The sequence below is a fragment of the Maylandia zebra genome, linkage group LG1 (assembly GCF_041146795.1).
Source record: "Maylandia zebra isolate NMK-2024a linkage group LG1, Mzebra_GT3a, whole genome shotgun sequence".
NCBI lineage: Eukaryota > Metazoa > Chordata > Actinopteri > Cichliformes > Cichlidae > Maylandia > Maylandia zebra.
Window position 1 is genome coordinate 12193375 of NC_135167.1, and position 25443 is coordinate 12218817.

Genomic DNA, 25443 nt, shown 5'->3' on the forward strand with positions numbered 1-25443 from the left:
AAAAAATGCTAAATTCTAGCTGAGGAATTTCTGAAATAAATCCATGTGATACTATAATTTTACTGCTATAAATGTAATTATAGACGAGGATTTAAAAATAGTAAGATTTTAGATGGTTGGTGAAGTTAGGAAGTTGCCATAAAATGTTCAGGCACCCACAGCTAGCTACAGAGATGTAGTTGGGCTGACATATAGTTTTCACAAGACTCGATGCAAAAGAAGTAAGTACATGCTGAGAGGGTTGAACTTATAATCAGGGTCGGTTGGTCATCATTTAACAAGCGGGTAGAGCACATGTACTTATACACCTCCTGTGTACGTGTGTTTCCTCAGTCTCTGGCATGTTGGAGCACGAGACCATTCAGGGCGTGTCGGGAGTTAAGCCCACGGGTCTGCGTAAACGGACGTCAAGCATTGCCGACGAGGGCACCTACACCCTGGACTCCATCCTGCGTCAGCTCAGCGCCTTCCACTCCACCATGTGCCAGCACGGCACCGACCCTGAGCTCATCAAGCAGGTGGTGAAGCAGCAGTTTTACATCATCGGCGCTGTCACACTCAACAACCTGCTGCTACGCAAAGACATGTGCTCCTGGAGCAAAGGCATGCAGATCAGGTATGAGGTGTCGCTGCTCAGAGAAGATCTCCAGAGTGAGGCCGGATGCGTTATCTCATCATGCGTGTTTGCAGGTACAATGTGAGTCAGCTGGAGGAGTGGCTCAGAGACAAAGGTCTGATGACCTGCGGAGCCAAAGAGACGCTGGAGCCTCTGATCCAGGCCGCTCAGCTGCTGCAGGTGAAGAAGAAGACTGACGAGGATGCAGAGGCCATCTGCTCCATGTGCCACGCTCTCACCACTGCTCAGGTAAAATATTTTTAAAATTATTATCAGCTAAAGCTTCAGCTAAAACCTTTCTCTTTCTGTGTTTTTAACTTTTCTGTCTTGTGTCTTTCAGATCGTAAAAGTCCTGAACCTCTACACCCCCGTCAACGAGTTTGAGGAAAGAGTGTCAGTCGCATTCATACGAACCATACAGGTAATTTCTTTTTTGGCTAAATCAAGTCTATACTGCTTTATCTTCAGTGTTTTGGGGTCATTTTTTTTCTGGTTCCAGGCAAGCTGCAGCTGAGTGAGGCTGGCTCTGCCCGGGTTATCTTCCTGTTAAAAGGAAGTTCTTCCTCAAAGCGGTCACTCGTAGAAAACTGTCTGATTGTTTGGGTTTTGTCGCTAATATTGTGAGGTCTTTGAGACACCTGTTGTTGTTAACTAGTGCATGTACCGTAAAGGCAATGAATGTGTGCTGCTTTGAAAAACATCAGCATTTTTCTGGCGTTTCTGGGCATCTGATAAACAGAAACTTCTGTTCTGCTTGAGTAACTGAAACGCCAAGCAACACAGCTGCAGAGATGAATGCATCCAGTGTCAGCGTGCATGTTAAGGTCAGCATTGGATGGGGATGGCTTTTATATTCAGTTTCCTTTGTGCTAATATATGTCATGTGAGAGAAATATGTCAGAAGTAACGTCAAGTTAAAACTACATTCGCAACAATGCTGGTGAGGAAGAGAATGATATGTAGCTACAGCTCCAAAACCACAACTGCTAGCTTTGGCTTTGCCTAAAGCCGTCGCTCTGATGGAAATGAATGCGCTTGTTTATGTGGTGGAGGGGGTGCTGCCAAGATCGACTCACTGTGAAGTGTAGTAAAGTCGATGTACAGTAGCTGGATAGATAATTGCAAAGACGGTGTTTATATAATTTATTTTTAAAGTAACAGGTTACTTTTTAGTGGTAGCTATCTTGTAATAAGAGAGCTGTAAATTTGATAACAAGTACAGTTCCCTGACACTTCCCATAGGCACTATGTTGAGCTCAAGGGTCCTCTCAGATCTGAGTCACTGCACTGATCGGTATTTACGAACTAAAGTTCATGCAATCGATTCTGCACCAAGATAACTTTTCTTACTTGTCGAGTCTTCAAACAGACTGGCTTAATATATTTTCTGTCTACTACCTTTTTTTTTTTTTTTTTTAATGCACATGAACTTTTTCCATCATCTCTCTCTCCAGACTCGCTTGCGGGACCGCTGTGAGAGTCCCCAGCTGTTGATGGACACGAAGATGATCTATCCCGTCACCTTCCCGTTTAACCCTTCTTGCCTCGCACTGGAAACCATCCAGATCCCCAGCTCGCTTAACTTGGCCTTCCTCACCCGTGTCTAATGCGAGCCCACCAGAGCACTCTGAGTCCTGCGGCGAATTTGTCTTAGTGGCCACAGTCGGATTTGCAAGTCACCGTCTCCCCGAAAAATTTAAAACACCACAAACACTCGCAAATTTCACTCACGTTAACACGATTTGAAGTCATGTTTAAATAAACGGGTGAAAGGGTTCAGCAGTTTCTCTAGTTTAAACTCAGACATGCACGCACATACATGAAAAATGCAGACACGTCACATCTGTAAAGTACTTTCATCCTCCGAACGTACAGACGCACACTCGCCTTCTCTCTTTCACGAACGCACAGATACGCACACATGTGGTTATTTCCGCTGGTTTAAATCTGGCCGTAAGCCCTGAGCATCATCCGCTGCTTGTACAAAACGCCCGCCTCTTAGAGAAGCCACAGGACCAGATCAATGCCTCCAGTACTCGCCATCGATCCTTCATCTGCGTTTCCAGTAATCGTTAAGATAGTTGTTGTTGTTGTTGTTGTTATTGTCTCGATACACGAGAGCAGGCCCACCAGGTGGAGCTGAAGCCTCAAAACAAGTTATGATTTGTCAGTCTAGCAGTCCGCCCTCATGTTGGGTAAATTCTGAGCTCCTGTGTGAGGGCAGCTGAATGATGAGGTGAAAAAGTCAGCGCTCTCTCCACCCCGTGTTGAGGTGACCACTGAGCAGATTTCACTTTGTACGTTTTATTCTCTGAACACGTCAAGCCAAGACAAAATTCATCATCTGTACTATATTATTTATACATAAATAAATATCTATATAAATATGAATAATATATATCCTGTATTTTATTTATTGCACTTATAGCTACATCCCTTTTTAAGATTAGAAGCTTCCCCCTTGCAGCGAATGTGTCCGAAGTGAAGGATGGGACCACTCTTTCCCACGGCAAACAGCTTCTTAGAGACAGTTTTAGTTGCTTCCTTGGCTATTATGTCAATATCAGGTAAATATGTAGTATCTTTAATGAGTGCCGGCACAGATAATTATTTGTTAGGTCGCGTCTTAAACCTTGAGATATTTTTTTTGTCATGTTTAGCCTGCATGTCTGGCAGATGAAGTGTAGCACAGGTTTTATAGGCGAGGACAGATTGAGAAGGTTTAAGGTTCAAACTCTGCAAAGGGTTTAACCTGCGACAGTCTGCACCGTTTACAGCTGTGACCAAAGCCGAGCGTCACAGGAAACACTGACATGAACACATACTGTATGAGTACCAACCTTACACTCTGCTTACTGTTTTTTTTTTCATGTCATCTGGCTCAGAGCCATAAAAATGTTTTACTGTTGTCATTGTGTGATTATTTACTTTGTTCAGTATTGTTATTTTCTTAAGATAATCTAAAGCCATGTATTACTGAGCAGAATAGATGCAAAAGGCTGCAAAAATCTGTTGAGCTTTACATTCCCTCTGCTGCATCCTCTCACAAACACAGCTCTGTTCGACTCCTCTTACATCTCCTACCCGTCCACCTTCACTCAGCATGTCCCAACGTGGACTTTTATTACCAGAAAAACAGAATGTGTTCATTTATTCCTCTTCTCAGTTTCACAGCTGGGTTAAGGGTGACAAAGAAGTTTTGTTTTTTGTCATTTTGTTGTTGGTGCACATGTTCTTTCAGCTCAGATTGTTTGCTTGCATGCACTGCTACTCCTGCTGCCCCCACTTAAACTGCATGGGTTTGGCAAAATCCAAGTGCATGCTTTTGATTTTAAAGAAGAGAAACCCAGGCACAGGTGAAGTGTCGGACGAGTGTCTGGTAATCTGCCCATGTTGGGATTGAAGTAGTTTTCACACATGCATCTGCTGGATTTGTAAGAAGAGTTGCATGAGATATTTAATATATTTAACCTGCCAGCTCACGTTAAAAAAAGGAGCTAAATGGGTGTATCATGTCCAACCTCCTACATTACCCAGGTGGCATCCTCACCTAAACAAAATCCCCTTTTCCCACTTACGTGGGCAGCAGTACTGGAACCAGTGCTGATGTGAAAACAGTTCCGAGAATAAGCTCACATTTCAGCAGGTGTGAGAAACCGTTATTATGCAGTGTTACCAGCAGATTTTGGGTCATTTCCATGTGAAGAAATCAGGCCAGTCATTGGTCAGTTTCTTGTGATAGCCCCTCCTATATTCACTGACATCACTGGTTGGGGTTGGGCACAAGTGCTTTTTGAGAAAATGTATAAAACCAGTTTAGACTGGGCACAGTGGAAAAGAAGTAAAAGGATGCAGTGACCCGATTCACCAGCCATTATTCAGAGTTTGTGTGTGAAAACAGCTTTTCCTTTGTTCGCTGCCTCGTCTTTTGGCACTTCTAGTTTACTTCTTGTTGTACCGTTAGTATTAGGCTGCCTCTCGCCTTGATGTGAACCTTATTTTGCGCGGTGACCTTACCCTTTCAAAAAACACATTTCACTTTGATGGAATATTTTCTCCTTACACACATGAACTGGATTCTGCAGTTTTGATTAAAATTTTTCAAACCTTTTCAAGGATGTAAAATTTACATTCAGAGGGGGGGAAAAAAACTATCAAGGTGACGTACGAATGCCAAACTCTAATTTTAAGTGGAGTAATTATGTAAAGCTATTTTGTGTTGCACTTTCCTGGGACCATGTTTTTGTTATATTGGTTGGATTTGTAGTTGGTTTAGTGTATGTTGTGTGCAAAGAGAACATATCTTGTAGTCGTAAGAAAGATGGTTACTGAAGGAGTTAATCAATTATATGAATGTTTAAAAACGTTGAAGTGTATCATGATTTTTAGCTGCACATTGTAGACCAAGCCTTATCTGAATCACTTGCTATCTGAATGACTTACACACATGATCAACGAACATTATGGCATTGTTTTGTTCTGTCAGTGCAGTATTTTTTTTTCTTTCACTGTAAAATGAATAGAAATGTGTTTTTTATTTTGATTGCGTGTCATTCGGTCCTGCAGTTGGTGTCACAGACATCAAAATGAACTTTTTTTCAACACTGCAGAGGAAATCTGATAAACGATAGATGGGTATGGACTGTAAAAAGAAATCCATCAAACTTCCCCGTTCTTTTCACACAAGTGCAGCCTGTTGACCTTCCTCTAGGTAATGTCCTGACTGACTAACATCTCTTTGTTGACATTATAAGTTGATGTGTGGCACAGGTGTCAGAGATGAAGCTCAGAGTCAGAGGACACTGCAAAGGATTAGCTAGTTTCAGAGTAAAAACAAAAAGCATCTTCATTCATTCAGTGGTTCGTGTTACTTTCTTAGTTGAGCAGAGCTGCTGCAGCATCTTGTTCCCCTGGGCTTCTCTTGGGCTCTCAAACAGGAGAAATATGTCATTCATTCACTCTGCATTTCCATACTAAAGAGAGAATCGGCTGTATGATATGACTCAGACATTATAAATTACCATTGTTCTCATCAGCACTAGCATAAATTGTGCCGTTTTAAAGAAATGTTCAAAACTAACTTAAAAAGAGATACATCCCCTCCCCAGCTCTTGAGGTACTGGTGTGAACATGCTGAAGCCGGTACCAGATGTTTCCTCTCCGATCCCATGTGTACATTTGGAAAAACTGGACTGTTTGTAGTTTCTGGTAGCTGTGCTTAGTGAATGTGTTCACTGTTAAGAAACTTGGAATAAATTGTCAAATCTGTAAAAGTAAAATAAAAGAATTCCGCACTGTTTGGGTTTCCGTGTTTCTTATTTTTGAGAGTTTTGGGTTGTTTTAGGAAAACGTAATCATGAAACAAAATAAGATGTGGAATTTTTGTTTTTTCTTTTGGGGGGTGAAGCAGTCTGATTTCTGAGGTAAAGCACAAAACCTGAAAATTGGAAGGTTTACACACAGTTTCCCTGATTTCATTTAGATGTCATTGCCTTTAATCTGTTGAGGGTACTGTACTTTCTGAGCTTTTGATGAACAAAAATGTTTATTATGCTTAAACTCAAATCAATATTTTGCTGAACAGCAGATTTCATTAGTTACACCTCGCTAGTACCCACTTGGCTTGGTGTTAATTCTCTGTGGCACCGTTTCAACAAGCTGCTGAAAACGTTCCTCAGAGTTTGTTTGATATCGACATGATGGCATCACATCATCACACACAATTTACTGCAGATGTCAGCTGACCCGTGGTGCAAATCGGTTCCCAAAAAGTGCTCTACTGGACTGAGATCTTGTGACTTCGGAGCCCATTTGAGTACACTGAACTCCCTGTCACAGTCTAAAAACACTTTAAATGATTTGAGCTTCATGACACGGTGAGTCAACCTTCTGGAAGCAGTCATCAGAAGGTGTGTTTTCACTCTGAAATAAGTGATCAGACTGTGGGTTTAAATGATGGCCAACTGATACCAGCTGATACTGAGGGCCCCTTCTGCTTCAAAGTTCAACACATTGAACATTCAGACGTGCTCTTCTGCATACCTTAGTTGTAACATGTGGTTGTTTGAGTTACTGTTGCCTTCCTATCAGCTGGAAGCACTCCAGCTATTGTCCTCTGACATTAATGAGACATTTTCACCCACAGAAGTGCTGCTCACTGAAATATTTTCACTTTTTCTGTAAAACCCTCTGCAAATCCGGTTGTGCTTATAACTGGTAAATTGGTGCCATAAAGTAATTGTGCAGCTGGTGGTGATCCAAAAGACTAATGCACTGGGGTTACACAGTAAAAGTAACCTCCCAGGCCTTACAGGTAATGCTGCAGGAGTGTATAAAGCATGGTGGTAAAAGCAGAGCAGAGTTGGGGCTTAAATGCTTCACTAAGAAGCTTACCATTCCCTCTCTGTCCCTCACTGACAATCCTCTTCACTAGAAAACATCCACTTAGATCTCCAGAGACAAGCAGCTGCTCTACAGAGGGGAAAAAGTATTTTGTAAGGTAAGATTTATTGTTATTTGTTGATATGGCAGCTATCTGTGTGGACTGACTGGAAGCTGGTGTTTTAGATGTTTGACTCTGCAGTTTAGATAAAATCATCAAAGACCGTGTTGGGTATTTAAATGTATCCAAATGATTAAGACACTTGATACAAAAGATCATATGAGGACAACTTAAACAGAAAGTTGATATGTGATTACATCACACATCAAAGGACAGTAAGAAGTTCAAATGAAAACTAACTTTTTTGAGTTTGTGTGCAAACTTCTCAATGCAATCTACCAATATGACACTATGCTGTTCTATATATACATTATTTACTCATTATATGAGTTATACTGTCATGGAAAGCCAATGACATGAAATGATAATTCATTATAAATGAGGGAAACTGTTTGAGTTTCAGTTTAAATGTATATAATTGTGTAGGGAAGCGATAAAATGTTGATCCATATTTTGGATGACCATATTTAGTTCAGATTTGGAAGTCCTTTATCATGCACTGCTGTGAACTCGGTGTTGCTGGATGTGTGTGGTTCCCAGAATAGCTTCTCTCCTCAGAGGAGGATCAGGCTGGAGTAGATTACCAGCTGCTTATCTTCTGTACAGCTCCACACACACAAACGCAAAACAAGACAAGTGGTCAGAGCTGAGAAAAGAAACCAGAAGAGCCACAAAGAAAACCCTCCAACATGTAATCCTGATGATTAAAGTCATCTTTATGTGTGTGTCTTGTGGGTTTCTGCAGGTGTGCTGGTGATCCTCTGCAGCCATGTGTGACCAGACTTTCGTGGCGGCCACTTTTGGCCCCTGCGACAGCTGCAGTAAACCGAGTCCTCTGATGAACATCTACATTAAGAACGAGGCCACCAACTACTGCTCCCTCTGTGTGGAAATGGTAATGTTCTCCTTTCATTTTCATCGCTACACCTCCCCTCAAAAATCAAACAAAAGGCAGCATTATGCTAATGAATACCATTGTGAATGATTGCAATGAGTGTGTCCATGTTCATAACATAATCATTCATTATTGGCTCATGCAATGCATACCAATTAACAAGATGTAGCCTAATTTAAAAGCTGATACTGCATTTATGTAAGTAATCTTATGATTGTGCAACAAATTTATACCTAAGCAGTCAACATTTTCTAACAGAAGGTTGTTGTTTTTAGAGAAAAGGTCTTCGCCCTTCAGGGCCGGCAAATAGCCTTTAAGCTAATCAACCATGTCTATTAAATTTATTAAATTGAACATAAGCATAGATGTCATGTGTAGCCCTTGTGAAAAAAAAGTCCTCTGTCCCTGATTTAAAAGCTTTATACTTGAGCAGCTACCACCTAACAATTCACATGATGAGACGTCTGTTTCTCCAATACTGGCAAAAAATGCCCGGAGTGTTCCTAACTCACCAATCGAGGGATAATATGGACAGCTTGGTATGCTCAACAGTGCTGCAGGATGTTTTTGTCACTAATGCTCGTTGCCTCCAGCATCACTAACATGAATGCTACAACCTTGCATATCTGAAGGCAGATATTCTGCTACTCCCCTTTAAATGTAAAAAAATGTGTGAGTCAAGTATTATCTGCATTTAGGGAACACATAAATATTGTTTAGCTCTGTTTGAGCTTGGTAGCTTGCTCCATTTTATTAATTTAGTTGCCTCATTCTGCAGATGAACTGGAGATTTTTTGTTTGTTAAATATCGAAACAATTTTATTACTTTGAAATTATTCACTTTACAGAGCTAAATGCCAGTGTTCGTAGTTTTGACAGGTGGAAATCAGGTTAGCTCACCTGTCCAAGTTACTGTACTTCCATGCTGGAAAGAAATGCTACTATTCTAATATGTATTTTAATTTTATCACAATATTAAAGCTGTAGTAGCAGATGGGTGTAAACAAATTATTTGCACTTGTCTGTAAAACAATTTCCTTGCTGTTTTTTAAAAAATATATATTTCTTCCTGTGGCTTAGTGTTAGGGTTAGTGGTAAAATCAGGACGTGCTTCTACATGTGAGGTACATCTTTAGTTTGAAGACACTCACACTTTGTGCAGCATGTGTTTAACTAATGACCCATCGCTCATCAGCACCTTTTGACATGTACACACACACACACACACACACACACACACACACACACACACACACACACACACACACACACACACACACACACACACACACACAGGAAGTGGCTCTCAGCTCACTTGACACCAGTGTCCCCTGTGATCATCTCCAAACAAGGACAGAAATACACTTCCTAACATGTACTTTACATAATATTAACATATCTGCTTCAATTAAACAAACAATAGATCTGTAACAAAGGATCAAACTGCCTACTTTGATTCTATTGAGGTTTGATGTAATGATTATGTTAAATAACATTTGAATGGCCAGTGTGGGAAAAATTGTCAATTTTATTTGATATTCACTTGCAGAAAAGGACACACAAACATGTTAATCACTATCAACATGGCACAGTATTGAAACTGCAGCATGTTTAGACATGCTGTATCATCACCTGCTAGGTAATTCATCAAGCTTTATGTGTCCTGCTGCTGTTGTTACATGAATGTATAGGTGCTACCGCTATGGGTTTAAACTTAGTAAAATAAATAAAAACAATGATTAAATTCATTTAAGTGGTAGTGCACAATCATCACCACCACTCATTAAATTCTACTAAAAAAGCTATTAACAGAATGTGAAGAAACAGCTGCTCTGAGCTCAAGTCATAGAAATCTCTTTATTGTGCTGAAGAGACATCAGGCAAAGTTAAACAAGGGCTGGGCTATACTTTCATGTAATACCATTTATTACCTAAAGATGGCGCAGGAAACAAACTGACCAGTAATAATTTTACCCATTTAACCTTTTATTTAAAAGCAGCCTGAAAGATGACGTCTCCAGAGAGAATATGATAAACAAACTAAAAGAAATATAAAACTTTTTTTAGCATCAGTAAGAGCGAAGCGAACCACTGAGCCATGTGTCAGGGTGCGGGGCGGCAATATGGTAAAGGGTTACCTAGGCAACCAGAGCCTGGAATCTCCAGTAGTGGCAAAGTGATGCAAGAAGAGCGACTCACTTCCAGCACTGGCGCTGAGAAGTGTAGAAGAAAAATAAGAGCTGTAACTGTTTTACTCTGTTCTTTGTTTTACTGTGAAAGCTTTGTTTGTCTGCACACAGGTTAACGTAAATGGGAGTGTATAAGCAGTGACCCTTTGCATGTGCCTCAAGGCGAGCAGAGCAGCTCTGGTTTATGCATCTTGCATCTTTGTTTAGGTCAATCTGGCTTCACTCTGTTAGACTCCAGCCAGCATGCATGCGTGAGAATCAAGCTTTAAATATTGAATCATTTCTTTGTTCGTGGCCACTCGTTTGCAGACTGTCTTACCTTCTGTGATGAGTTGGTCCCTCTGCAGACATTTCAGTAAATAACATATAAGACATATAGAGGCTCACAATTTTATTTCTTTCAATTTTCCACCACAAAAAATAACAAATAAAGTATAGCAACATTTTCTAAGATTGTGGTGGTTTTTAATTTTATTTTTTATAAGCAGGCGCTTGGATAGATTTACAATAGCAGTTTATATAGTCACAATTATGTATAATATACTTCGAATTTTTTAGATATGTTAATGTGAATTTAGACAGTCCTTCAATCGGACTGTCTAAATTAACTTTAATGAACATTTTCCAGAAAAAAACTGATGAAAAACTAAAAACTCAAAATAGGATTTAGACCTACCTTTTCAGAATTGTCCCACAAACTTAAACTGAAGATTGTCAGCTTTCTCATATATAATGCCTCATCATTATTTAAACATCTTAATATTTTCTCATATAAATTTTCTTGCATAAATTTTTATGTTAAATAACAACGCGTTTTGAAAGCAGCTGTCATGCCATAACTGGAATATGGGAATAAGACAAAAGGTGGAGACTGAGGAGCTCCCGGTGAACAGCGGTGCAGGGAGCAGAGAGGGGGAGGAGGCTGAGCAGAGCAGCGGAGTGCAGCACGCGCAACAGCATCACAGTCGCGCTCGAGGACTATTTAAACAAACCTCTAACCGCCAACCACCCGCTTCTCCCAATTCTCCCTTGTTTCCCGCTCCCTTCCTCCCTCTGCTCTCCTCTTTTCTCTGCTCTCGAAGATGGCTTGTCAGGGGCTCCAAAAAGGGGAAACCCTGGAGTCACTGAAGAGGGAGAGCGAGACTCTGAAGAAGAAGCTGGAGGAGGAGCGAAACAAGCTGAACGACGTGGAGTGTAAGTGATGAATTAAACAAACAGCAAAACGAGCTTCAAGCACTCTGCTTCTCGTTTTCTAATGAAACATTTTCTTATCTGCTTAAAATATGCAGCTGCCAGCTGTTGGACTTGTCTCTGAAATTTTACATGGGGTGGCAAAGGAGAGGTTTTGTGCAGGGGCGTTTCCAGGATTTGTTATTTTAATTGAGGGGCAAAGGATGGGAACCTTAAAAAACAGAGGGGGGGGGGGGGGGGGGGGATATTTGATCATGAATAAGTCTGGTATAGAAAACACTGGAAATATACGGCTGTTAGTTAAAAGTGCTGGGGAATGAAAAACTTTATTTGGCAGATCAGAATTATTAATGTTTTTTTGTCACTTGAATGTTACAACTGCCTTTATATATAATAATCATAATAATTTAGGGCTACAGTCTATGAAGCTGACATGCAGAGGCAACAGTGCGCCTGCAAGGACAAACTCTTTAGCGTTATGCCCACTAATGCTGTAATTTACTGGCAGAGCTAGCAATGATCTAATAACAAGCATATTTGAACTACAAAAACATTACATGACAGCAGTTTTGAAAGCCAAGTTTACTAAATATCTATCTGATAAAAGCATCGCCTATCGACAGTGATGTTCACTGGCAGAGTGAGAGCATCAGATCATTGATATTTAATAACAGGCTAATGTGCATTTAAGTGAAATGTACAACAACAGAGCATTAGCAGTTGAGAAATATAAAAAATATCTTTATCTTTTTTTAGATAAAGATTATTTTGATTATGAAATTGTTAGAAAAAACAGCAAAATGCACAGATTTCTACATTCATAAAAACCACTTGTTTTGCTAATGTTTTCACTTCCTTTTCACTGGTAAATTGTGCGTGCGTGCGTGTGTGTGTGTGTGTGTGCGCGTGTGTTTTACACCTCAGTGCACCAGGTGGCAGAGAAGGTTGAGGTGTTGAGTGCTCTCTCCATAAAGACCAGACGTGTACTGAAGGGTCACGGGAACAAGGTGCTGTGTATGGACTGGTGCAAAGACAAGCGACGCATGGTCAGCTCATCACAGGTATGCACCTGCTCACACACACACACATACATCCATACACAAGATGTAGTATCTAAAGATAAATATTGTGTTGTTTCTATGACACAACAGTGTGTCTGTTATTCTGTGTTGGCCTATTTGTTTTTGTGCGTTTATTTTTCCATTAAAAGACTTCATTTCTCTATCCTAGGACGGAAAAGTGATCGTCTGGGATGCATTCACTCTTAATAAGGTGTGTAAACCTTTATGTGGCGTTTTTGTATGTGTAAGAATTCCTTGAACTTTTAGTGCATTTTTTATTATTCTTGCAAAATTACAAAAAAAACTATGAATTTCATGTCTATGAAATTTGGGAACTTGGAAACATCATGTGCTTTTCCTCTCCTTGCAAATTTCTGGAAAGGAAAAGAGGAACATTTTACGTCAGGGGCTTGCAAAATATGACAATCTGCTGCTGTGAATCTTTCACGCTTCAGTCCAAATTCATCTCAAGTTGCAGCAAAAATTACATTACAGGAACCTTGTCCCAAGTTTAAAAATAACAAGTTTAATTTTTTGAGTAAATATAACATATAATGCATACTGTTACAGCACCATTAGTGCTCTTGCATTAATGCTAATGCTCATGTTTTCAGTCTACCTTAATAATTTCCCTCAACATAAAAAAGATCAGAATCAATCTCCGTCTGTTATGTAAGTCTGAGTGATTTTTCTCTTCCTCTGAATGCTCAGATGCATGTTCCATCACCATATGTGCTGGTGTTGAGGGTGTGAGTGGGCCATCCTATATCCTCAAAGAGAGAGAAAGAGGACTTGACATGACTATATGGAAATATGAATTCAAATATTATCTATCCATCTGTCCCCCATAATCACTCAGTGTATGTGTCCGGCCTTAAATGATAGCCAGGATTCAGCTTTTCTAGCCGTTATGCCTCGTGACGAGGAGGCATAAGTACACTGAATTTAATCCTCATTAATACACACCACATCCAGATTAAACCACAGCTGTGCACAAGCTGCCTTGCTTGTTTTTATGTTAAAAAAGAAGATATGTGTTTTTTTTAACCATAATAACCATTTTTTTTCTTTGCGTATGTGTGTTTATTACGTTCTCTGTTTCCCACAGGAGCATGGAGTTCCCCTGCCGTGCACGTGGGTGCTGGCGTGTGCTTATGCCCCCTCGGGCTGTGCTATAGCATGCGGGTAGGGGGAAAGATCTTTGTGTTTAATCATGAATGGTTATCGGTGACTACTTTGTCGCTGTAACTGGGGTGAAACCCATTACTGAACATTTGCTTTCTCCCAAAGTGGCCTGGATAACAAGTGCTCAGTCATCCCGTTGTCTCTGGACAAAAATGAGAACTTGGCTGCGAAGAAGAAGTCGGTTGCTATGCACACCAACTATGTGTCAGGCTGCTCCTTCACCAACTCTGACATGCAGGTGAGCGGCGCATCAGCTGGTGGAGCTTTTAGGGGATGTGGTCCTCCAGGCTTCTCAAATAGCCAGTAGAAGTACATGGTAGCATATTCAATGCAGCCAACGAGTGCAACAAGGATTTTTCTTTACTTTGAGCCATGATAGCGAGAAAAGCTTTTGTAGCACTGCTAAATATAAAGAAAAAACATGGCATAATTACCCGATCAAGCTGCTCATCGTATGAATGTTTCCCTTCCACCTCCATCCCTCCTTCATTACATCTAATCAGTCTTGTTTTTTCAAGGAATAGTGACGGTTATCTTCTTCATTTTTCTTTTAAATACTGGCTTCCATATGTTGAAAGTTAGGGGTCTTTTCTGTACAGGTAGGGAGAGGAAGAGAATCAAAAAGGGAACATGAAGGAGACGACCTGAAATATTTGGCATTAATAATTTACTTCACTTTGGCCCTCGGTGAGGCACAGGAACACAGTGGGAGTGGAGGTAAAATGAGGGCAGGGAAGGAGAGGAGAAAGGAGATGGGTGGCAGGGATGAGGAGGGGCCGGAAAGAGACGAGGGGGGGGGGAAGGTATGATCCTCTCTCATGGGTGTATTAATAGACACTGAGTGGCTTTTATCTAAAGAAGAGTGGAGCACAGTGACTTGAGGGCAGAACATTTAACACAAAAATACACACATGCATGTCGTCTTCCTGTCTGTCGTCTTTTTTCTCCCTTCAACACACTGTCACGCATGCCAGTCTTTATATTTTTTAAGTTCCCGTATATTTTACTGCAGCAGTGTGTAGGAGACTCAATTGAGCAGCTTTAAAATCCCTTAAAGTCTAGATTACATGCTTTGATCGTGTAGTATTTGTGTATATCCGTGTGTTAGCTCAGGTTTTCAGCTGGTGCTGTTGTGTGGTTTCACTGAGTAATAACGAACCAACCATGGAAGTTTTAAGGTCAGGCTGGTGGTGCGTAAAGTGATGCAAAGGCTCTCCGTCAGATCGCTGAGATTTCCATCTGTGTGTGGGAGTAATTGTGGCTTACTGATAATTATATTCGTGTTGAAACTGGAGTTACCGCTTGGTGCAGGCAGGATGTGTGGTGTTTTTTGTGCCTGGGGTCATCCAGCAGGAGCTCTCTAATCCACCAGCCGGCAGGGACCTCAGATGTCTGCATGTGTCTCTAAGTGCCCGTAATCTGTTTTCATTAGAGGATTTGTTGACATTTTGTCTGCTTCTTTGTATTCAGATACATAGTAAGAGTTTTTGTAACAGAGAGGATGTACTCTTCTTCCCCACGTTGCCTGTTTGTATCATATGCAACTCACTTCATGTATTCTGATGACGGTTTCTCGATATTTTGTTTTGTTTTTAATTTTATTTCATTCATGTATTTATTTTTTTTAGGTTTTTATTATTAATGTCCTTTTAATGTTTATGTAAAGCCTTTTGATTTGTCTTGTGCATGAACTGTGCTATAGAAAAAAAACCTGCCTTGACTAATAAATAGGCAAAGGTTCCTCTTTAGGTCAGATTTCCTGGCAAATTAACTGACAACCCCTCAGAGCAATCCATCTATAAAAGCAGAATAAAACAAGCCGAACGCTTAATTTTTAAAAAAGTACTTTATTTGACCATAATTGCGTAATGATTAGGAGCACACTATCTAGTGTATTATCTGTTTCATTTCTACGTAATTGAACTGAGAAATGAAACCAAGCAGCTAAAAATACTTTTAAAGAAGGAGGAAAAAAACCCAGCAAAGATAAAACCACTAATCATATGTCTGTGTGGGTGTTTAGGGTAAAGAAACCTTCACTTCTCTGAATTAATCAAGTGCTAGAGTTAACAGTCATGTGAAAATGGACGCCTCATGATTCAGTAGTTTTTAGAACCACATTTCGCAGCAAAAAAAAAAAATCAAAAATAATCAAGGTGCTGCAAGGACAGCACCTTGATTATTTTATTTTTCAGCCATTCTGCTGTAGATTCGCTGGTGTGCTTGGGATCATTGTTCTGTTGTGTATCCCAGTTTCAACCAAAAAATAGGCTTTCCAAACTATTTTAATATTTCTAAGCTTCCTTTTTGTTTAGTTTCTATGGTCTGGGTTTCACTGGCTTCAAGGTTCTCAATTGGGCAAAGATATTTAAAAACATTTCCCTAAAAATCATTTCTAACCTCAATCAGATATTGGAACGTGCCTTTGTGACGTTTCATGCCATGATTACTTCAATCTGCTTCTCCGAGTTTTTACAGGAACTCCCCAATGCTGTGGAAAGGACTGTATTTATTTCTGACTGCTAACATTTAGTTATATTTCAGTGTTTTATAATATTACACATCAACAATCAGAGCTTTGTGTATAGTTAGAACAGGATGGAAAAAACACACTGACGATGGTGTCATATTTTGGTGTTAAAATTATACTAGCATGTAAAAATACACAATTGTACTACACAATTCACTGAAATATACCTTTGGGTTAAAAAAATTGTTTTGTAAAATGGCAATTGTCTAAATTATTTAGTTCTGCAGTTTGTGCTTTTAGTTGAAGTTTCCATAAAATATGATTGGGTCATAAATGATGCTTATCATTTTAGCTGCTAAAGTAGTTGGGTTGCTTAAGGGTTAAACAAACAGGCATGAGTGATAAAAAGTGTTGTGTATATATAAAGAAGATGCATGGCCTTGCTCTTATATTCATGTATCTCTGTACATTTGTGTCTGCTAGCTCCTGACCTCCAGTGGCGATGGCACATGTGCATTGTGGGATGTGGAGAGCGGGCAGCTGCTGCAGAGTTTCCACGGTCACACAGCTGATGTCCTGTCCCTGGACCTCGCCCCATCTGAGACTGGAAACACTTTTGTCTCTGGGGTGAGAGCGAAAGAGAGAGAGAGAAATATTCTGTGGATTGGTTTGAGATTTATGTGGTCTTCTTCAGGGGAAACCCTGTAATTCACTTCTTTGTGTTTGGTTTTCATTGAACTATGATGAAGAAACTGGGATTTTACTGGAGAACAACAATATTTTCTTTGTGCGCCTGTGTGTGTCTGTTTATCTGTATGTGTGTGTTTGTGTTGTCAGGGCTGTGATATGAAGGCCAATGTGTGGGACATGCGCTCTGGACAGAACATTCAATCTTTCGAGAGCCACGAGTCTGACATCAACTGCGTGAAGTGGGTCCTACTCTTTTAAAAAGCTTAAGTGAATCACAGTTTCTTGATTTTACAAATGAAAAATGGATCATTTCTTTGACAGACATTAAAAAGCTGTAGCCAAAGGGAGCAAATTGAATAAATCAAAATCCATGAAGAGCAAAACCACATACAGTATGTTCACACATTGAGTGAAGACAGCTGCTGCCTTTTGATGTTGAGAGAAAAACAATTCAACAAAAATAAATATAATAGTTTTAATTTATTTCTGAGACATTATTTTTACATTTTTGTATTTTCTTATAGATATTTTTTCAGTGTGTGAACAAAAGGAGAGTATTGAGAAACCAACACATTTTTCATTTAGAAGACTTGTTTGTGTTCTTGTGTTGGTCATACAGACTGAGCTCTGTGATGCAGATCATGCACCAAAATAATTTACTTACTTCAAAAGAAAAGCTTAAATTAAAAACAGAATCTGTCAATTTCCTCTTCAATGGAAAATACATCATTACCGCATCATTTCTAAACCTGCTTTTGTCTATTTGTGCATAGGTACTACCCCAGTGGAGATGCATTTGCATCTGCCTCTGATGATGCGACGGTGAGTCCTGTCATGTAACCTGCTCATCTGTTTGTTTCGATGAGCTCATGTCACTCTGTGCCATCAGTGATACAATACGATAAATGACTGTCTCAGTTCCTGCGTGGAGCACTAATATTGAGTCACAGAGCTCCCTCTGATTTATTTTTGGAACATTATTAAGCTTTATTGTGAACTCTGTGATTCGCTTTTTCTTATCAAGGCATTTATAACAACATTAATAGTTTTATTTATTAGAAAGGTGCTTTAAAAGCAACGCTACAGAATAGATACATTAAGAGTACAAAACAAGATAAAACTGAGTATAAGCTTAACCTTAAGGATGACATTAAAATAGAAGTAAAAAAACAGAAACATACCAAATGCAGAAAATCAATACAGAGCTATCAATAAGAGACTAAAAGCAATGACAACAAAAGACATTGAGATGTTATTGCACTAAAATATTGTACTTTAGTTTGTTTGTTTTTTTCAGTCTCGACACCATGTAGTACTCAAGCCAGACACCTAGAGTTTTAAAAAGCACATTAGTTATTAATAGCTTTATTACCCATAATAAGGTATTTTTAGGGAAAAAATGTGTAGGTCAGTTTTAAAGTGCATAGTTAACTGTTATTAAATACATTTTTAAAAATGTGGTAATATCATTAAAGTAACAAAAAAAAAAAACATACAAATCCTGTAAGGATTGTTTGTGATCTTATTATCAGCACTTATTTAGACTTATTAAGATGTAAAATTGTTATTATTGATTAATTACCTTAGTATAAAGACTTATTGTCATCAGTAAAATTCTTTCTAAAACAAACTGGGACTCAAGCTGGGACTGGGATGAAATGATTCCTCCTTAAACCTGGAAAGCGTGAGAGACTTCATGTTTATGGAAGAAAGCAGGACTGCACTGATACTCTGACCTGTGGTTCAAAGCTTACACCTGGATAAAATTGTACAACTACATTAGGTTTTATATTAGCAGACAAGTGGCTGAGACGAAAGGAAAAAGCCATTGATGGGAGAAATTTTCCTTCAGTGCTTTCTGGCAGAAAAACCTTAAAGCAGGAAGACTTTAAGACGTCAGGCGAGATAATATAAAGTGCAACGAGGTCACAATAAAGAGCAGATTGTCCCAGATTAATGGATCCATTTCCCTTGGGAGACTGGAGTTATTGTCTCTGAACAATAGTCGTTGTTGAGATTGTTTTTTTTAAACTTAGGTGACTTATTTTCCAATTTCGAATTTCCTTTTTTTTCATCTTTAAGTTGCATTTTGAGGGAGTTTTTTTTTTTGAGACGAAGAAGGTCCTTTTACAAACATTAAACATGTGTTACATTTTTACTAACAGTTGTCCCATGTACATGTACAGACATGTGTAGTCTGTGTCATGAGACATGTTTAGTTTTATGCTACCTCTCAGGTTGGATTTAGGTTAAGTGTTCATTATTTTTCCTGTCTCCCTGTAATTTGATTGGTCACATTAATTAGGGCGTGGCAGAAACAACGGCAACATCAGTTTAGCTCTAAAAGCAACCTCAGCCTCGTTGCTGTGATTTACTCTGATAATCTGCACTGTAGGCCATTTACCGGAATAACCACCTTGGTATGTTTTTACATACTGGTTGTTTCTATGTTTTCTGGTTTTCCAAAGTGCCGTTTCTATGACTTGAGAGCTGACCGTGAAGTGGCAGTCTACCAGAAGGACAGCATCATATTTGGCGCTTCCACCTGTGACTTCTCTCTGAGCGGTGAGGAGTCAGTCAAACACTCTTTAAATTGCTGTAACAAATGTGTTCAGTACGTTTTGGCTCAAGAAAGCTTGAGAACGCTTTGGTTCTCTGTTCTGTCTCAAATTTAGATTCAAAAGGAATTTCACCTTATAATTTGTGAGTGTCTGCTTCCCTGGTTTTCCCACTTCCTTTTCATCTATGTCTCCACCATATCTTTCTCTTTCTTCCACCCTCAGGCCGTCTGCTCTTCGCTGGTTATAATGACTACGCTATCAATGTATGGGATGTTTTGAAGGGGACTCGTGCCACCATATTGTTTGGTCACGAGAACCGTGTTAGCAGAGTGAGAGTGTCACCTGATGGCACAGCGCTCTGTTCAGCTTCCTGGGATAGCACTTTACGGGTGAGCTGGAGTTTCTCAACAGGATCAAATTATATTTTTGTTTTGGGTAAACAGTAGGCTTGTTTTGGAATTTACTGTGGCTTTTTAATTTAAAAATATACTTCATGTTCCGTTAGTGAATGAGTCATTTTATAAATTCACTAGCCACTTTATTAGGCACACCTTGCTAATACTGGATTGGACATTCATTTGCTCTCAGAACTTCTTCAATTCTTTGTGAGATGATTAGAGCTTTGTAACATGGTGTGTTATCCTGCTAGAAGTAACCATCAAAAGATGGGTACACTGTAGTTATAAAGAGATGGACATAGTCAGCAAGAAAACTCAGGTTAAGTTGTGGTGCTTAAATGATATTCAGTTGATAGCGAGGGACACAAAATGTGCCAAGAAAATATCCTAAACACTGTCACACCATCACCAGCAACCTGAACTGTTGAAACGAGTCAGGATGGATCCGTGGTTTCATGTTATTTATGCTAAATTCTGATCGCACCATCTAACAGAAATTAAGACTCATCAAACCAGGCAACATTTTTCCAAGTTTGGTCACCCTTTGTGAATTGTAGCCTCAGTTGCCGGTCCTTAGATGACAGGAGCATTCTCTGTGGTCCTCGGTAGCCCATCTGCTTCAAGGCTCATCATATTTGCACTCAAAGATACTCTTTTTCAAGTTATTATTTGAGTTAGTGTTAACTTCCTATCAGCTGGAAGTAGTCTGACCATTCTCCTCTGACCTATCAACAAGGGATTTTCACCCAGAAAACCGCTGATCACCGGATATTTTCTCTTCTGGACCTTTCTCAGTAAACAATTGATATGATTCTGTGGAAAGTCCCAATAAATCAGCAGTTTCTGAAATACTCAGACTTAAACCATCTTTCTTCCCCATTCAAGTGCTTGGTCAAAGCATGTCTACATGCCTAAATGTTGCTGCCCGGTGATTGGCCGATTAGATATATGTGTTAACAAGTAGTTGAATGGGTATCTAATAAAGTGGCTGGTTAATTTATTTTTTTTTAATGTAGCTACTGACATAAAAATTTATGTTTTTAACTCTGCACTTCTGTCTCATGCAGGTTTGGGCCTAGAGTTTTTATCGTGGTAGTTTCCAACAAAGGTATCTACATTTGATGGCCAATAATCCCAAAGCCCAGCCTGAAATATTAGCACTATTTCAGGTGTGTATTGAAGAAACCTTCAGTCAGCCAAGCCCTCAGATGTCTCTGAATGAAAATATTCAATAATATCTATAAAGTGGATATTTGTTTAAGCAGAAGTTGGTATTCCCAGTCTTTGTTATTGTTACCCTGATGACTGATGCTAAATAAATATGTTATTTTTTAACATAGTGTGAAATATGTATTCCTGTAAAGAGCCAAATAACCTTTAGAAATCATCTGCATGATCAAACTTGTGTGTCATACTGCAAACAATATTACCGATTGTCATGTAAATAATGCCCACTGTCACTTTTCTTAAGAAGCTGTAGTTGCACATGCTGTTAAATGTGTTGTGTATATTGTCTCTACTTTTTTGGTATTTTGCTGTAGCTGATGTCATGATTAAACACAAGAAAAGAAATTTGAATAGAACCTCAGTTTTCTTATTTCAAAATGCATATTTTATTGTGGGGAAAATACAAATTTTCATGTAGGCTACAGCCACTTCTACCCTGGCCCCTACTTGACACACAGGATACTATATATATCCTTTTAATGCACTCATGTCTAACCACACTCTGAAGATGCAAATGCAAAAGCATATAAGGTTGACCTGATATGGCTTAACAAAGCATACAGCAGCATGTAAAGACTTTTGTAAATCCCCTCATTTTAACTGATTGTGCCTCTCAAGCTGCATTCAACTTCAGCCTCCCGGCATTCAGGATGACCTAGATTCGGTTCCAGTGGCTGAAATTTGCATTTCTTCTGTTCTGGGAAGGGGAGAGATGTAAATAAGCAGAGATCTCACAAATCTTTTATTGCAAGGTTATAATTGGTGAAATCACTGAAGCATTTAAATCCCCAAGTATGATTTTTTTGGGAAAGTTAGTAGAGAGAAAATGAGAAGGAAGTAGACAGAAGAAAATGCGGTCTTCTTTGGTTCCATTTAGTGGCACTAGGGGGCGTTTACACTGTATCCCAGCAGAAAGAGGGTAGTGCAGCAATGAAAAGCTCAGTAAAATGTTTTTGTTGGCTTTTTTTTTTTTTGCTTTTTGTTTCTTCTTTTTTTTTAATATAAATTAATGAATGATTTCATAACAGTTCCTGAAAGAAAAAGATATTGGTTCCCTGTGCTAAAGATCAGGACAGGATTTTGTTTGAATTCTCAAACCTTGTTGGACCATTTCAGTCGGGTACTTGTTATCACAATTATTCCTACTCACATACCATGCCAGATTGCTTTATAGTACACAATCTGTTTGAATGCACTGATTTATATTGTCTGTTTTATTTACCTTATTTTATTTTTTTCCACATACCAGACATTTTATGATTGTCTGACAATCAGTTAACAGGCACTGAGCTTGTTGAATTACGTAACTGATCCACAGTAAACATAAAACTGTCTGGCTCTGCAGAGGATATGGAGATAAAAAAAAGATTCGACACTTGACTTTGTTTGTGAATAAGGTGACCATATATCAAAAAAGTAAATGGGAAGCAAAACGTATGCTAGAGGGGGGGTCAAAGCAGGACATTACTAATGCTGACAGGATGTTTGAAATTTTAACATAGTGCTAAATCTTATCTTTAGTGTCATACAAACTGCAAAAACAGCTGGAAAATAACACAAGCTACTGACTAAAAATGTGAAAGCTGTAGTTTTAGCCTAGCACATCTACCCTTTTTAAACAACTCCATCTAAACTGCAACGCTTTTATATCTGGATTTGACCAAAATAAACACCAAAGAATATAATGAACACAGAACAAAACAAATGTTAACCATCTCACCAAAAAAGATACACTAACTTTAGTTACTTTAACTTTAAGTTACTGGTTTGGTATTGGTATGTGAAAGCCAAATATATATTTTATTTTGAATGTAACATTCCTGACTCCCTTGCTAAGTAAAACAATAAGCACACATGGAAGCTTTTTTATGGTCTTATATGAGAGTCTTTGTAAAGTTGGGTTTCCTTTCTTATTGGAATCCCAGTTAAAACTGTTAAGTTAAATTTTCATCTGGTGGTTTGTTTGTTTTTTTTTTTATTATCGAGGCATTTCTAGATTCACACATCTCTTCCTGTTTCTGATATTTGATTTTCATGGACTATGACGATGAAGGGTGAACAATGGTTCTCTGTATGGTAGGGAAACAAATGCTGTAATGCAGGAAGCATGTGCAAAGGTCCACGATGACGTAAAGTGTACATAATTTTAGAAGAAAAAAAAAAAGAACTTTTACGTCAGAACGATAACGTTTAAACAGCATTTTGTAACAGTGACATCATTCCCCTGAAGGAAGCAAACATATTGTTTCCATATAAAATCGCCCTGTGGTAATCTCCTGTGCTTATTAGGAGGGCTCAAATTCTGAGAAATATCAAATGAATCAAAAAGCCCCAAATTTTTATCCATCCCTCCAAGTTTATGCATCAAAGCCTTGCATGGCTTCATTAAATAGCCTAAGAGACAAAGAATAAGCTGATTCTGAGGGCGTCAGGTGGGAGACGCTCACTGACTTCTCATGTCATGACCCTCTACTGTTTGTTCAGTCTCTGACCTCAAAGCATTGTTGATGCCGTTCTTACACGTCTCTGTTTTTTCTAAACAAAGGTCAAAGGTCGGCCACCCTATCCACATCATCACTTTATGTATCTAGCGACATGTTTACCACAATGCCACTAAGTCCAGTCAGTACAGCGGGGGGGGGGGGGGGGGGGTGGTGGCATTTCTGTTGTAGGAAGGGCAGCATCCAACTTTAATAACATAACAGCTGCATCACTGTGTTTCTGTGACATCGACCTTCTCCGAAAGCCACTAACTTTGCATTTCAGATGATTGAACTTATGTCATAGAAAACATGCACTCTGGGGATTAGGTTGCTCTGTTTTACGTGTGTTTTTTTCACTTTCGTTGCTAGCCTGCATTCAGATTGTCATAAATTTATAGTGGGAATCACCCAGGGGGAAACACCAGTGTAGACAGAGAAAGGCCATGATGTAGGGAAGGTGAAACGGAGATTGAAGGACAAGCATACAACGGGTATTACCATGAAGTGAAAGTCCCTAAAATTAACACTGAGTTTATCATCATAGTGATTATATGCATATATGCTGTTCATGGATTTGGAACGAGTAACAGATGTCACTGTTTAGTGGCGAAAAAGAAATGTCCATAAACCGCAAGTTTGCTTTCTGAGCCGTGGGAAATGTTAACAATTAACTTAATTAATCCTTGCTATCAAAATTACACCTGTAGATTTACCTGGACTTTTTAAGCCAAAAGACAAACCAAGCTAAGGAAAATGAGTTTTGTGGCCTCTGTGTCATCACAGTTTATGATATCCTGGGATTTTTAATGACAGCATAATGAGGGGGTTTGACTAACAGGCAACATTGACTTTTTTTTTAATGACGGGGACTGCAGCTTCCACGTTTTATGTCAACAAGGGTCCAAAAAGTCCAATGAGACTCGTAACTTCAATTTCATAGGATTTCAGAAATATTATAATATTTTATTTGGTGGAGAGCAGGATTTACCAACTCCTGTTTTCAACCACTTCAGGAGGCAGAGGACTGAGTGATGCAGAAAGGAATTTTCACAGAATTCTTGAAGGAAAGAAAGACTTCCTGCTGTCAGCAGATGAGATGGAGGAGCTCCAGACATTAGAGCAGGAAGGTGAAAGCTCAGAGGACATACCAATTTTTAAAGAGCCTGTGCAGGGATGTCCATTGTTTTTTTTAGACACAATATACGACATCCACCGTCCATTGCATCTAAGAAGCAATGTGTAAGCTATAGGGCGTACACACTGAAGAAAGAACAATATAACATCCTCGACTTCACCAAAAAGTAAAATTGTTAATTTTTTTACTTGCTGATCTCTCTGATAGACATTAAATCCCCTCTGTTAAGTCCCTGCTAGTAAATGATTTAATAATTGAAAGCTACAAGTCAGAAGTCCTGGACTCCCTGAAAATCCATACACTTGATAACCAAATTGCATGTTAAGTATAACAGTTAAAATAAACTATGAATCCACTTTTTTGCTTTTTTTTTTTTTTAATTTTGTTGACATGTCTTTTACAATTATTAAGTGATATTTTAATCATCAATATACTTTAACAGAAGTCCACAAGTGTTGTGGGATATAACTTGCAGTATATAATTACTGTTCTCTAATGAAACCTATCTAGTTGGGAAACGGAAGAGAAAAAACTTGGAAAAAGGAAGTGACATAAGTCATGTGCTAGTGACAGTTCTCTGAGGTCAGTTCTCTTTGGCATAGTTTGTAATACTTGGTGTCCAGAAGACATATTAAATTCAGTTTCCTTCCTTTATTTATATAACTACACTTATTTATTTACTTTCAGCTCAACCTTTCTCTGAGAAAACACCAAGACTTACTGATCGCACTGATTTGTAACACTGCTATCTACACACCCTGTTACCATGCACATAAAACAAGTATTATACACTTGTGTAAATTATGATAAATAATGCTAGATTATATATCTATTCATCCA

The 25443-nt window shown here is 39.0% G+C and overlaps 2 protein-coding genes across 7 annotated transcripts in view; both read left to right on the forward strand.

Moving 5' to 3' along the window:
• myo5aa (myosin VAa) overlaps window positions 1–5913 on the forward strand; it is a 65676-nt gene extending 59763 nt beyond the window's left edge. For all 6 annotated transcript variants that reach the window (XM_076879740.1, XM_076879701.1, XM_076879755.1 and 3 more), the window contains 4 exons: window positions 334–616; window positions 691–865; window positions 957–1037; window positions 2071–5913. In XM_076879740.1, coding sequence (XP_076735855.1) covers window positions 334–616; window positions 691–865; window positions 957–1037; window positions 2071–2223 — 692 coding nt within the window. In that variant the 3' untranslated portion in view covers window positions 2224–5913. The remainder of the gene's footprint in view (window positions 1–333; window positions 617–690; window positions 866–956; window positions 1038–2070) is intronic.
• Window positions 5914–6981: 1068 nt separating this feature from the next.
• Window positions 6982–21330, forward strand: gnb5b (guanine nucleotide binding protein (G protein), beta 5b). The gene is made up of 13 exons (XM_004539878.4): window positions 6982–7115; window positions 7864–8013; window positions 11285–11396; window positions 12318–12454; window positions 12624–12665; window positions 13563–13639; window positions 13745–13877; window positions 16593–16736; window positions 16947–17038; window positions 17573–17621; window positions 19268–19364; window positions 19583–19749; window positions 20826–21330. The coding sequence occupies exons 2-13, from the start codon at window positions 7888–7890 to the stop codon at window positions 20835–20837; spliced, it is 1188 nt and encodes a 395-aa protein (XP_004539935.3). The 5' UTR covers window positions 6982–7115; window positions 7864–7887; the 3' UTR covers window positions 20838–21330.
• The last annotated feature ends 4113 nt before the right edge of the window (window positions 21331–25443 follow it).

Bases quoted from the DNA above. Each gene is read 5' to 3' on its own strand.
- gnb5b (XM_004539878.4), top strand. From the start codon at position 7,888: ATGTGTGACCAGACTTTCGTGGCGGCCACTTTTGGCCCCTGCGACAGC. The intron at 11,397-12,317 runs GTAAGTGATGAA...TTTACACCTCAG, and splicing joins CAAGCTGAACGACGTGGAGT to TGCACCAGGTGGCAGAGAAG. The intron at 16,737-16,946 runs GTGAGAGCGAAA...TTGTGTTGTCAG, and splicing joins GAAACACTTTTGTCTCTGGG to GGCTGTGATATGAAGGCCAA.